At 32.3% G+C, this 13,928-nt stretch overlaps 1 protein-coding gene across 1 annotated transcript; it reads left to right on the top strand.

Annotated features, from left to right (window-relative positions):
* The first annotated feature begins 7,552 nt into the window (after positions 1–7,552).
* Positions 7,553–13,641, top strand: LOC117174824 (ester hydrolase C11orf54 homolog). Its single transcript, XM_033364240.1, has 6 exons — positions 7,553–7,631; positions 7,690–7,788; positions 12,396–12,574; positions 12,659–12,920; positions 13,235–13,401; positions 13,468–13,641. Exons 1-6 carry the CDS (start codon positions 7,553–7,555, stop codon positions 13,639–13,641), a joined length of 960 nt encoding a protein of 319 aa, XP_033220131.1.
* The last annotated feature ends 287 nt before the right edge of the window (positions 13,642–13,928 follow it).

Genomic DNA, 13,928 nt, shown 5'->3' on the forward strand with positions numbered 1-13,928 from the left:
AAAGCGATGAGATAGTGGGGAAAATTTAACTTGATGAGTTTAAAGATAAGACCGTCATGCCAGACTCTGTCGAAGGCTTGCTTACAATCCAGTAGAAGCATGACTGTGTGCCTGCCTTTGTCAAGATTTTCAGCAATGTATTCGGAGACACGAAGAAGCTGATGAGCTGTTCCGTGACGTTTCCGAAAGCCGTGCTGGAAGTCCGGAAGAATGTTGATTTGCGAAACAAATTCATCAAAGCGAGAGAGAATAATGTTTTCGGCTACTTTACTGAGAGTGCAGAGAAGACTGATAGGTCGGAAGCTGGAAGCTGAGTTGAGGGGTTGACCTGGTTTCGGTAGAAAAATTACAATAGCTTCTTTCCAGGCTGAGGGAAAGTGTTGTAATCGCATCATTGCGTTAACAATGTTGCAGATAGCTGCGATGTGTTTGCGGGGGAGAGTTTTCAGGACATTGTTGCTGATGCAGCCATTGCCGGGAGCTTTGCGATTTTTCAAGGAAAGTCAGTAACTTTGTCGTGGCTAGGAAAGGGGGAGCATTGATCTTTAAGGGAATCTGCGAAAATTTTGGCTTTATCCTCATCAAGAGAGAAAGATTGACCATCTTTGGCTAAAGGAGGAAGGTGGGATTTCCTATTTCGGAGAGATTTGATGACTCTCCAGCATCTTTTGGGGTACAATTCCGCTTCGGCTATGTAGGAGTCGAATGAGGATGTGTCAACATTCTGAAGAGTACTTTTTATTTTCCTTTGGATGGAATTGAGACGCTGGCGTTGTTTAGGGTTTCGGTAGGATTGCCAGTGTTTGCGCACTTGATTTTTCTTGCGAATAAGGAGACGAGTGGCGGGTAAAATTTTCGGTTTACGAGCAGAAGTGCTGATTGTTGTAGTGGCGAGCTGAACAGAGTTCTGAATGTCCTTTGTCAAGGCTTCAACAGCTGCATCCAGATCGAAAGTCGATTGGATTTGGCAGCATTTGAGAGTGGAAGTTTCGAGAAGGTATTTGAGGTGGAGAAAATCGATTTTTGATTCAGTTGGCGGTGAAAGATCAGGAGAACCCGACAACTCCAGAAATATTGGGTTGTGATCGGAACTAAGTTCTGAAAGAGAACGGGGGTCCTTGTCAAAGAATATATTCTTTGTGACGAAAATGTCGAGGATATCGGGTTGATGATTGGGAGAGTTGAGGAAGTGGATAGGTTCAGAGGGAGCCTCAATAGTAAGGTTATGACGAGTCGCGGTTTTAAAGAGAGCATTACCTTTTGTGTTATTTTTGAGACAGCCCCAGGCCTTGTGTTTGGCGTTGAAATCGCCAGCAACTACGGTAGGGGTGTTAGTGTTGAAAAGATCAGGTATTTTAGAAATGTCGTTAATATTCGGGGGAGAGTAAATTGATTGAATACGAAGAGGGCCTGAGGCAAGGTGGATTTCGACACCAACTACTTCGCATTGAGATTGGTTTGTGCTGATGGCTGAGTGGCGGAGAGTGTTATGAACCAGGACTGCTACACCACCGCCTCTAGAAGAAAGACGATCTTTCCTGTAGAATGAAAACTCTGGGATATGCAGTTTTTTATTGGGATTGAGGTGAGTCTCGGTAATACAGGCAACGTCGATTGACTTGTCACTAAGAAGTAGAGACAGTTCTAATCGCTTTGGGGCCGAGATGCCGTTGGCGTTCCAGGTCATGATTGAAATTTTGTCTTTAAGAGTTCTGTGGGGTTGGCTGCTGGAAGGCAGCGGCGAAGACGGAGAGAAAGTCACGAAAAAGCTGCTGCAGCTGCGGATTGTGCAGAGGGTCAGCAGGAGGAGAGGATTGAGGTCGCTGATGAGCCTTGGTTGGGGGACGAGCTGAGGTTGCGTCAGCGAAAGAGCGTTGGAAGGAAACAGGATTTGTCGCGGCGCGAGGTTTTGGAAGAGGGGCGGGGTTTGCAGTAGGTTTAGGCTTTGGAGGTTGATGAGTTGAATTTGATTGGGCTGACGAACGTTGCGGAACTTTAGGGCAGCCTTGGAAGGTGGCCCAATGAGGGCCTTTGCAATTAAAGCAGGAAGGCGTTGCACCTTTTTGAGTACGGGTAGTGTAAGCCGCGGTGGCATGGTTACGTGCGCAGAAAGCGCAAGAGAAGGGAGCATGACAGTAATTTGCCATGTGGAAATATTTCAGGCAGCGACGGTATTGAGGAATGAGGTTCGACTGCCACTTGGATTCAACTCGAATGCGGAGGCCGGCGACATGCTTAATGTCGAAAATCGATTTTTCTGAGGGAGAAGAATTGTCCAGGTGGATGGCGACCAGAGGCCAGATGTTGTCCCCCTTCTTCATGCGATGAACTCGCTTGACGGAGGGGATTTTCCTCTGAAGTTCCTCGAGAATGGATTCTTCAGTGAGGGATTCAATTACACCTCTAATCACGACAACAAGATCTCTGTCCTGCTGCAGTTGATTAGTGGTGTAATCAATTTTGTTTTTCTCAAGTCTAAGTGTGATAGCACGGAAGCTATCAACGGAGGAGGGGTAGACGATTATAGCGTCTGATGAGTTTTTTGCAGACCGAATGGGGATGTCGGCCTTTAAAAGTGCCGAATGGATTTTCGGCCAGAGATCCTTCCGCAAGATACGGATAGGGGGAGGGCTCTTCTCTTTTACGATTGGCTCGTCGTCGTCGGAAGAGGAAGAAAGAATCGACTCATCGTCGGAGGGAGAGAGAGCCGCTAGTTTTGCGGGGCTTGGAAGAAGCTTGCGCTTTTTGCGCTTTGACATCACGGAACGGAAATCATCGAGGTCATCGGTCAAAGATTCGGGAGCGATTTGGGATTGGAGGGTGTCCATGGCTTCAAGACCATCGTCTGGAGAAGGCAAAGGAGAGTTTGAGGCGACCCGAGCAAGAGAGAATGACTCGAAAGTTTTTAATGCTAGACGCAATTCGGAGATAAAAGAAGCCATCTCAGCTTCGGAAAGATTAGCAGGGTTCGGTAGATTGAGTTTAGGCAAGGGGGGGGGGGGGGGGGGGGGGGGGGGGGGAGAACCTCCATCCGAATGAAGGTCGGACATGTTTAGTTCAGTTTGCCATTTTGGCGATGTTGCTGGGAGGGGATTTCGCGTGATTTGCTTACTCTAAGTCAAATGACAGGTGAGGTTAGGATGCTCAGGCGACGAAAGAAAGAATCATGGATGATTGCTAAATATATGTCATGGTTATAAATATTATTTATAACCATGAATATAATTTAGCGGACATCAGGTTAAAAATTCATTTTTTTGTTGTTGAAATTTCATTTTTTTTATTTGGTTTAAAATTTAACTGCATCGTTAAAAATTCGTTTTTGTTTTATATTTATATATTTGATTTAAATTCATGTATTTTGTGGAATATCCGTCTTTTTCAGAAAAGAATGAATCTTATTACTTGAATTACTTATTACTTTTTAGTAGAAAAGTGAACTTATTTTTTAATGTTTTATCTTTTTTTTTAAATTCATTTTTTTTGTTGAAAGAAAAAACATTTTTTTGTTGTGGAAAATTTAACTGAACTTTTGCAGTTGAAAATTCCACAATTTAGTTGAAAATTTAATTATTTTGTTAAAAACTTATGTTGTTTAGTTGAAAACTTATTTTTTTGGTTTAAATTTCGCCTTTTTTAGTACAAAAATAATCTTATTTGTTAATTCCTTGTCTCTTTGGTTAAAAATTTACCCTTCTTTATTTCAAATTTAAGTATTTCGTTGAAATTTGTCTTTTTTAGTAAAAAAGTCATCTTATTACTTAAAACTTCATATTTTTGCTTAAAAATTTAAATATTTCATTGAAAATTCTTTTCTTTTCTAATATAATCTTTCTTAGTAAAAAATATCACTATTTAGATTAAAATTTTTTATTTTTTTTAAAAATTAATTCTATTTAGTTTGGAATTTATTTATTTGGATTAAATTCATGAATATTATTTTTATAAAAAAAAACTTCTCATGTCTTAATACTTTATCCTTTTGGTTAAAAAATCATTTTTTTGGTTAAAAGTGTAACTCATTCGTTGAAAAATTAGTTTTTATTTTAAATAAAATTTGATCTTTTTTAATTAAGAATTCCACTAATTAGTTGAAAATTCGTCTTTTCTTGTAGATATTTAACTTTATTGCTTAAAAGCTCATTTTTTAGTTTGAAATTTCATTTTTTTTTACTGAAACTATCTTTTTCAGTTAGAAGTTCTTGTATTTTGTTAAAAATTCGTCTTTTTTAGTAGAAAAGTAATCTTATTACTTAAAACTTCAAATTTTTGCTTAAAAACTTAACTATTTCGTTGAGTAATTCATTTCTTTTCTAATAAAAATTAAGCTTTTTTAGTTAAAATTTTTTTTTTAGTGGAAAAGTAATCTTTTTACCAAAAACTTCATCCTTTTGCTTGAAAATTTAACTATTAGTTGAAAATTCATTTTTTAAAACAAGTACTTGAATTTTTTTAGTTACAAAATTAAATTTTTAGTTGAAAATTCGTCTCTTTATGTAGAATTTAATTTTCTTGATAGAAAGTTCATTTCTTAGTTAGAAATTTCATTTTTTTACTGAAATTTAATCTTCTTCAATTAGAAGTTTTTCTATTTTGGTAAAAATTTGTCTTTTTAAGTAGAAAAGTAATCTTATTACTTAAAACTTCTTTTTTTAGCTTGAAAATTTCACTATTTCGTTGAAAATTCGTTGTTGTTTTTTAATTTAATCTTTTTTAGTTAAAAATACAACTATGTATTTGAAAATTTACCGTTTTTTTAAATCTTGGTTTATTTAGTTTGAAATTAAATTATTTGGTTTAAATTCATGAATTTGATTGAAAACTAGTGTGTTTTAAACGGAAAAATTCTCATGTCTTGATACTTTATCTTTTTGGTTAAAAATTAATTTTTCGTCATTGAAAATGAACGTTTTTGGTTAAAAGTGTAACTATTTCTTTGAAATTTTTTTTTTAATTAATCTTTTTTAGTTTTAAATTCCACAATTTATTTGAAAATCGAACCATCAAATTATTTAGTTGATAATTTGTTAATAATTTGTTGTTTTAGTTGAAAATTCATGTATTTTCTTTAAAAAATGTATCTTTTTACTCGAAAGTTTATCACGTTGTTTGAAAATGTAACTATTTCGTTTAAATTAGTTTTTTTGTAGAATATAATTTTTTTTTAAACTGAAAATCTATCAACTTTCCCCAGTAAAAATTTAACGGTTTTGTTGAAAATTCGTTTTCTAGTTTAAAATTAATTTTTTTTCTGAAAATTTAACTAATCCAGTTCAATATTCCATCTTTTCAGTAAAAAACTGCATTTTTTAATTCGTCTTCTAGCTAAAAAATTCATCTTTTTGTTTGAAAATTCAACTATTTCAGAATCAAATTTAACTATATTGTTTAAAATTTGTCTTTTTGGTAAGAAATTAATCTTTTTTGACAGAAATTTCTTCTTTTTTTTTTGGCTAAAAATTCTATTTTTTGTTTGAAAATCTATCTTCTTTAGTTGATGATTCAACTGTCGTAATCAAAATTTTAATGGGATTGCAAATTCAACTTTTTGATGAAAATGTAACTATTTTCTTAAAAAGTCATCTATTTTGGTCGCAAAATCAAATGTTTGGTTGAAAATTGGTATTTTTCAAAAAAAGTTAAAATTAGTTTTTAATTTGGAATTCTGATGAATTTTTACCTATAACATTATTTTTATGCATTTAGCATTTTGTATAAATTTTATAAAATTTTTCTCAAAAAGCCCCTAGAACCTAAGAAAATTATTTTAATTAAATTTTCTTATTTTATTATAAGATATTTTTAAAAATGTAATATAAAATTATTGAAGTTCTAATATTTTTAATTCAAGATTATTAAATTTGCATGTTTTTTAATAAGTCTTTTTTTTTAATTCAGAACTGAAAGATGAAATTCAATCGAATTACCGAAATCAGTAACTTTCTGTCTAACATTATGCTATCTTATTTCATTTTTTTATCAGTTTAAAATTATCAGGTACGATCAGAAAGTCAAGACGATTTGGAACAGTTTTTCTTTGACATTTAGTCACTAAAAGTGAAACTCTAACAAAAAAGGTAATTTTATTATCTTAATAGAATAAATTCTATAATTAAAAGAAATAAATTCAGTCCGAAAATTCCAAAGGTTTAAAAAAATCAATATTAAGAAAAATGTTTGTAAACAAGTGCCCCATATTTTATTTTTATTATTCAAATTTATTCAGAAACTGGTTTCTAGCAATTATTTAAACAATTTTTAATTTATAGCCTTCAAAATTGAATAATTTTGGATCTAAAATGTTGTTAATTAAAATTTTTTGAACAGTTTAATAGTTTTAAACTTAATTTTTCAGAATTATAAAATTTTATTTCATTTCTGGAAAAAACAAATTTTCGTAATTAAAAAAATTGCATTTCAATTTGGAAAAAACAGTGCTAAAATAGAAAACTGAAATTGTTTCTACATTTTTTTGGTTTAAATTCAAATTGTTTAAAAGTAAGCAATTCAAAAAATGAACAAAATTCACTAGACTCAAGGTTTTTGAAATTTTTTTAAATCAATAAATTTAATTGAATTTAAATATAATTAATTGATTGAATCTAAACTTGACAAAATTCTCCAATTTACATTAAAATCCATCATAGTGGGTAAAGTTGAAAATTTTAAACTTATTTTTCATAATTATAAAATTTTATTTCAATTTGGAAAATAGAATTTTTATTTTAATTGTTCGTAATTATAAAGTTTTATTTCATTTTAGAAAAAAAAATTTTGTGATAGAAAGCATTGCAATTTTTCTTACATTATTCGTTTAGCCAATCAATTCAATTTAATGAATTTATTTATTTAATTTAAACGTTACAAATTTTTACAATTTACAATTAGAATAAATAAATAAAATAAATGTACTACAATTAAAGTGTTTAAAAAAAATTCAAGTGATTCATTTAATTATATTGAATTTTGATTAAATGAAAATAATTAATTGATTGAAGGCTTAGAAATTGATAAACTTTTTTGTTATTTTTAAGACCATTAAAAATGGTGTAGTTTAAAACTTAGATTGTTATTTTTTTAAATGGAAGCATTAATAGATAAAAAATTCAATTGAAAATCTTCTAAATTTGATCATTTATTTTTAAAATTTATAAATGGGAAAATTTGAAACGTTTAATCTAATTTAAAAACTGTTGAATTTTCATTTCCCTAAATGTAAAATTGTTTAATTTCTTATAAACTCGTTTCAAAAATGGACAATTTGAATTATTTTTATGTTACCATGAAAAGGTCGAACGATTAGATTATTTTTTGTAATCATACGTTCGTTTTCTTCAATCTCTCGAGAATTTTCACCAACAAAACATCAATTTAAAAATCTTGTTTTAAATAATTTCTCTTCAATGGAAGAAATAAGTCAGAACTATTCGAAACTCATTTTTCGTGATTTGTATTCTTTACTGATACAAATTTTTAGAAAATATTTTTTATTTTATAACAAAAAATTCGACATAAATATTATTTTAGATCATATTTTTTTGCTTAGAAAATCATGGCTGCTTTGGATTCAAGCAAGTTGAAAATAGAAAGCAGAACTTTATACGTTCCGCCCTTAGAGGAACTCAAAACTGGTAAATTATTTATTGAGCTCGCTAAAAATTAATTCAATTAAAAAATTATTTTTTTCAGTTTTCAGTGAAGCTCTTTCAAAAAACTTTGCTGAATTCTCAGTGGAGATCGTAGACTCTCCAGATTTGAAAGAAAAACCCTTCACTCTAGCAGCTTCTGGTAAATAATTGCAAATAGATTTTGTAATAAAAAAAAAACTGGTTGAGTTACGAATTTTAATTAAAAATTTTAAACAACGCGGCGCCTTTTATCTTTAGGCAGTGCTTGTCAAGAGGAACAAAATTGCCCAAAGAACCATCTCTCTTGATGCTTTAGTTTTTAATATATAATGTTATGAAGTAATTAATTTTCAATAATTTTTTGGGATTTGCAATTTTTATATTAAAAAAATCCATTGTTTTATATAAAACGAGAGAAAAATTAATTATAGATTATAATTAATATAAAAAATCAACTAAAAACATGGTTCTGATAACTCTTTGCTAAGATAATTCGAAAACTAAGAAGTGTTAATTATTTAAACAACTTTTATACAAAATTTAGGGCTTTTTCAACGAATAGACTCAATTTCCTTTACATAATTAACTAAGACTGTTATTTCAATGACCTTTTACACTGTTACTTTGAAAATTGAGAACAAGTTCTAATTATTTAAACTATTTTTATAAACAATTTCAGAGCGAATAAAATCAGATACTTTTGGATAGAATCAGATAGGATCGGATAAAATCATATAGGAATGGGAAAGTCGGATTGGATCAGAAAGAAACAAATAGTATTTGATAGAATCGGATAGGATCTGATGAAATCGGTTACAATAAGATAAGATCGGATCATATAGAATTATATCTCATCGGATCGAATAAGATCGAATAGACCTGTGAGGTTCGGATATAATAATATGAGATCAGATAAGATCGGTTAGGATTGGATAGAATAAGATACAATCAGAAAAGACCCGACAGGATCATATATAATCGTATTTGATCGGGTGAAATTTGATTTAATCAGTTAGGCCTAGATAGGGTCGGATATAATCGAATAGGATCAAATATAATCTAATCTAATCAGATAGGATCAGATAGAATTGGATATAATCAATACTTTGCGAATTCTCAACAATTGTTAATTTCGTAAATAATGTTTGTAAATGAAATCACAGTTGAACTATTTTCCAATGAAAAGATATCGGATATGATCGTATAAGATCAGATAGGATCGGATAAGGTCAGATAGGATCGGACATAATCAAATTGAATCGAATATACAAAAAATAGGATTGAGTATAATCGGCTAGACCCATATAAGATCGGATAGAATATGATCCGATAAAATCGAATAGAATCGGATAGGTGCAGATAGACTCTTGTGGAATCTGATGAGATCGGATAGAATCAAATTTAAACGGATATTATCGGATCGGATAGGATCAGATATATCTAGATAGGATCAGATAGAATCAAATATAATTATATAGGATCAGATAGGATTATATAGGATCAAGTTGAACCATGTAGAATCGAATATAATCAGATAGTTTTGGCTAGAATCGGATAATATCAGATTGTATTAAGTAGAATCATATGATATCGGTTAGAATAATATGGGTTTGAAAAGAATAGGATCAATAGCACCAAATATAATCGGATATGGTCGAATAGAATTGAAATAAATCGGATTTAATTAGATAGGGTAAGTTGGAATCTGGTATAATCGAATAAGATCGATAGGATCGGATGTAATCAGGTAAGATCAGATAGGATGAGTTAGAATCGGATAAGATTGGATTGCTTTTTTAGGAAATCAGTTAAAAATGTCTTGCAATCATTTTTCGTAGACGATACTTTGCGAATTCTCAACAATTTCTCATTGTGTAAACAATTTGTACAAACAAATGTACAGTTACATTATTTTTTAATGAAAAGGCTCAATTTTGAGGGTGCTTCAGTCCCAGACAGAAACTCTTATAGTTTCAATCGGGTTTTCACCGTCGTACTTATTCCCGCTAACGGGATCGTCCAGAATCGGATAGAAATAGATAGGATCGGTTAGAATTGACCAGATTAGGATATAACCAGATCAGAATACATCAAATTGAATAGAATCAGATATAATCGGATAGGGTCAGATAAGATCAGATAGGATCGAACAAGAGCGGATTAAATCAGATGGGATTGGACGTAATCAGACCAGATCGTATAAAATCTAATTGGATTGAATAAAATCAAATATAATTAGATAGAATCAGATAGGTTTAGATAGATTCAGATATGATGGAATAGAATGATATAGGATTGGATAGAATCAGATCGGGTCGGATAGAATCAGCTCAGATCTGGTAGAATTATATGCGATCGGATAGAATCAAACAGGTTTAGATAAATTCATATATGATCGGATAGGACCAGATAGAATCAGATATAATCGGTTTGGATCGGATTAAATAAAAACGGATAGAACCAGATAGACCACACAGGATTGTATATAATCAAATAGAAATCGGGTATTATCGGATAGGTTTCGACAAGATCAAATAGGATTGGACAGAATCAGATTGGGTCGAATAGAAAGAAATAGGATAAGATAGGATGTGATCTGAAAGAATCGAGTAGAATCGGATAGAATGATATAAAATCAGATAGGATCCGATAAAATAACCAGATCGGATTAGATAGAAAAGAACCATATGTTATTGGATAGGATCGGATAAGATAAAATAGGATCGTATAGAAATAAATAGGATTGTATGAAACAGGATGGGATATGATTTGACAGAATCAAGCAGGATCGAATAGAATCAGATAGGATCGGAGAAAATCAGATTGGATTAGATAGGATCAAATATGATTATATATAGTCGGACAGCATCGAATTGACCCATATATGTTTGTTTAGAATCAGGTATAATCTGATAGGACCAGATAAGATTAGATATAATGAAATCGGATAAAACCAGATAGAATAAAAAAGATCGGATATAATCAAATAGGAACGGCCAGGTTCGAATTTAGTCAGGCTGAATAGAATATAAGACATTCATATATTATTTTTTAGGTTCGGATAGAATCAGATAGAGTCGTATAGAATCCGGTAGGGCCCAAAAAATCGGATTGGATCAGATAAGACTAAATAAACTAAATAGACTCGTATATGATCGGATAAGACTAAATATAATCATATATTATCGGATTGGGTCAGATTAAATCGAATAGAAGCAAATAGGATTGTATAAAATCGGCTAGGAATGGACAGGATGTGATATGATCTAACAGAATCAATCAGGATCGGATAAAATCAGATTGGATCAGATAGAATCAAATATGATTTGATAAAATCGTACAGGGTCAGATTGATCCAGATAGGTTTCATTAGAATCAGACATGATCTGATAAGACCAGATATGATCAGATGTAATTGGATGGGATTGGGTGAAATCGGATAGAACCAAATAGGATCAGATATTATCGGTTTGTATCAGTTCGAGTAAAATTGGCATAGACTCATATAGGATCAAACAAGGTCGGATATTATCGAATAGGATCGGAATACAGCGGATTTGTTCAAGTAGGATCAGATGGGATGAGCTATAATTGGATACAATCGCATAGGATCCGATATGATGAGGTAGACTCGTATATAATCGGATAAAACTAAATATAATCGCATTTAATGAGATTTGATTTGATAGAATCGAATAGGATCATATATGATCGGATACGATAAAATAGGATCGCATCGGATTTAATTGGATAGAAACCAATATGATTAAATAAAATCGGATAGGACTGGATGGGATATGATCTGACAGAATCAAGTAGGATCGGATAAAATCGCATTGGATCATATAGAATCAGATATGATTAGATAGAATCGGAAAATGCCGAATTGACCCAAATAGGTTTAGTTAGAATCAGAAGTGATCTGACAGGACCAGTTAGGATCAGATATAATAGGATCTGATTGGATAAAATCAAAAAGAACCAGATAGCATTTAAAAAGATCGAATCTAATCAAATAGGATCGGCCAGGAACGGATTATTTCAGGTAGGATCAGATGGGATGAGATAGAAACGGATATAATCGAACAGGATCGCATATGACTGAATAGAATCGCATATAACCAGATAGGATTAGATAGAATCAAATAGAATTATATATTATTGTATATGATCGGATAAGATCAAAGGGGATTATATTGGATCTGATAGAAACAAATACGATTGGATCAAATCGCATATGATATAATAGGATCTAATATGATCTAACATAATCGAGGAGGATAGGATAGGCTCGAATTAGAATGGTTAAAATCAAATATGATCGGATAAAATCGTATTGAATCAGATAGAATCAAATATGATTAGATAGAATCGAACTGGGTCGGATTGACTCAGATAGGTCTGGTTAGAATCAGATATGATCGGGTAGGACCACATTGTAACAGATGTAATAAGATTGGATTGGATAAGTTCCGATATAATGGAAAAGGATCGGACAAGATTGCGTTTAATCAGGTAGGATCAGATGGGATGAGATAGAATCGGATATGATCGAACAGGATCGGATATTATGATAGATTTTCATAGGATAGGCTACATGTTAAACTCTAAAATCGTAATCCGTCTAGAATAAGACTCGAACTCTCAATGTAAATAGTATCGGCAATAAGTCTTCCACTTTAATTTTAAAATCACTTTGCTATTCCTGTTATAAATTAGTTTTCATTTTCGATTTATATTTTATAAATAATATTTCTGATTGACCAGGTTTAGGTGGAAAAGCAACCGTATTAGAAGTGGGTGGGCCATTCTTTTTGCGCCCTTTGGTTCACAGAGATAAAGTTTATGATATTAAAACCATGGCCCCGCTTGTGGGCCACGGAGAGAAATCCTTTGTAATCGGAGCCGCTGGTGGCCCCTGGCCATATATAAACAACAATTGCGAAGTAAAATATTTAAATAAATAATTTACAAATTACAAAAATTACATTCTTTAGAAGTTTTCCAAACTGATAAAAATTGTATTCAAGTTGATGATGAACGTACTTTTGGATAATCCTAAACCGTCTGAAAGCTCCCGAATTGCTTTCGTCGACAAAAACAATGGAACAAGTGTCTTACAAGTTTTGCCTAAAAACGAAACTCGTTTCGCACTTATGGCAAATTTATTTTTAAGTGAAGGCAAACCAGGAAAGGTGTTAAAAGTTTATGCCAAAAAACGAACTGGGAAGAATGATTTTATAGCTACGATGCAGAAAGCTTTAGTGAGTCATTACACAGACAAATTTGTTGGTAAGCAATTTTTCAAAATTTGAATTAGTATTATTGTATGATCCTCGGCGTGCCGACATCTTGCCAGGTGACCTCACAACATAAAATACCTAATTACAGGTTATGCTTAAGCCAGAGGTGTCAGAACGCGGATACTTCGGGCATGCGCAGCAGTTATTCCTGTGTATTATTAGGTTATGTAAGACCATGTATCAATTTAAAAATACAAAGAATCTCTACTGCGCATGTCAGAGATATCCGTGTTCTGACACCACTGTCTTAAACCTTGCTGTGATTATGGAGCGTAATTTAAATTAAATTTTTTCTAAAACCAGGGTTGGGTGGAACTTTCCTTTTGAAAGAAGGAAAAGCGAAGCAGCATGTGATGCCGGATTTTTCAGAAACTCCCATAAACACTCTGGCTGATCTTAATAATTGGCTGAATTTTTACGACATGTCTGCTCCTCTGATCGCGGTTGGCACTTTCGTTTCTGCCGAACCGGTAAGAGTAATTAGAATAATTAAATAAAAATAGAAAATTTATGTCTAAGAATATATTGCTTTCTAGGATTTGGATCTCAAGGTTCAGCATTTCCACAGTTTTTCTTATCATGGCGAAGGAGGACATTACCACATCGATACAACTCCTGATATTGTAGAATATTTGGGATATTTCACACCAGGGGAAATTTTTTATAGGGTGGATCAGCCTTCAGTTGTCAAGAGTTCTGGGAAGAACTAATATTTTGTATATTTGACGTAGTCTATTTTTATAATTATATATAAAACAATAAATAATGTCTGGGGATTAAAATATTGCGCCTAAACTATGAAATGCCACATATAACCTTTAATTTTAGCGTCATTTTGGCTAAAAGCTTAAATAAAACGTATACTATCGACTGACAGTATCGGAACACTATTCGAGTGACCTATTAAAAAGTAGGCGTGACCTTAAACGGTGATGGCGCCATCCAGACACGAACCTTTACAGGTAATCTTGACGGTTCCTGTGCAGGAATTTGGCGA

The sequence above is a fragment of the Belonocnema kinseyi genome, chromosome 1, assembly GCF_010883055.1.
Source record: "Belonocnema kinseyi isolate 2016_QV_RU_SX_M_011 chromosome 1, B_treatae_v1, whole genome shotgun sequence".
In the NCBI taxonomy this organism is placed as follows: Eukaryota; Metazoa; Arthropoda; class Insecta; order Hymenoptera; family Cynipidae; genus Belonocnema; species Belonocnema kinseyi.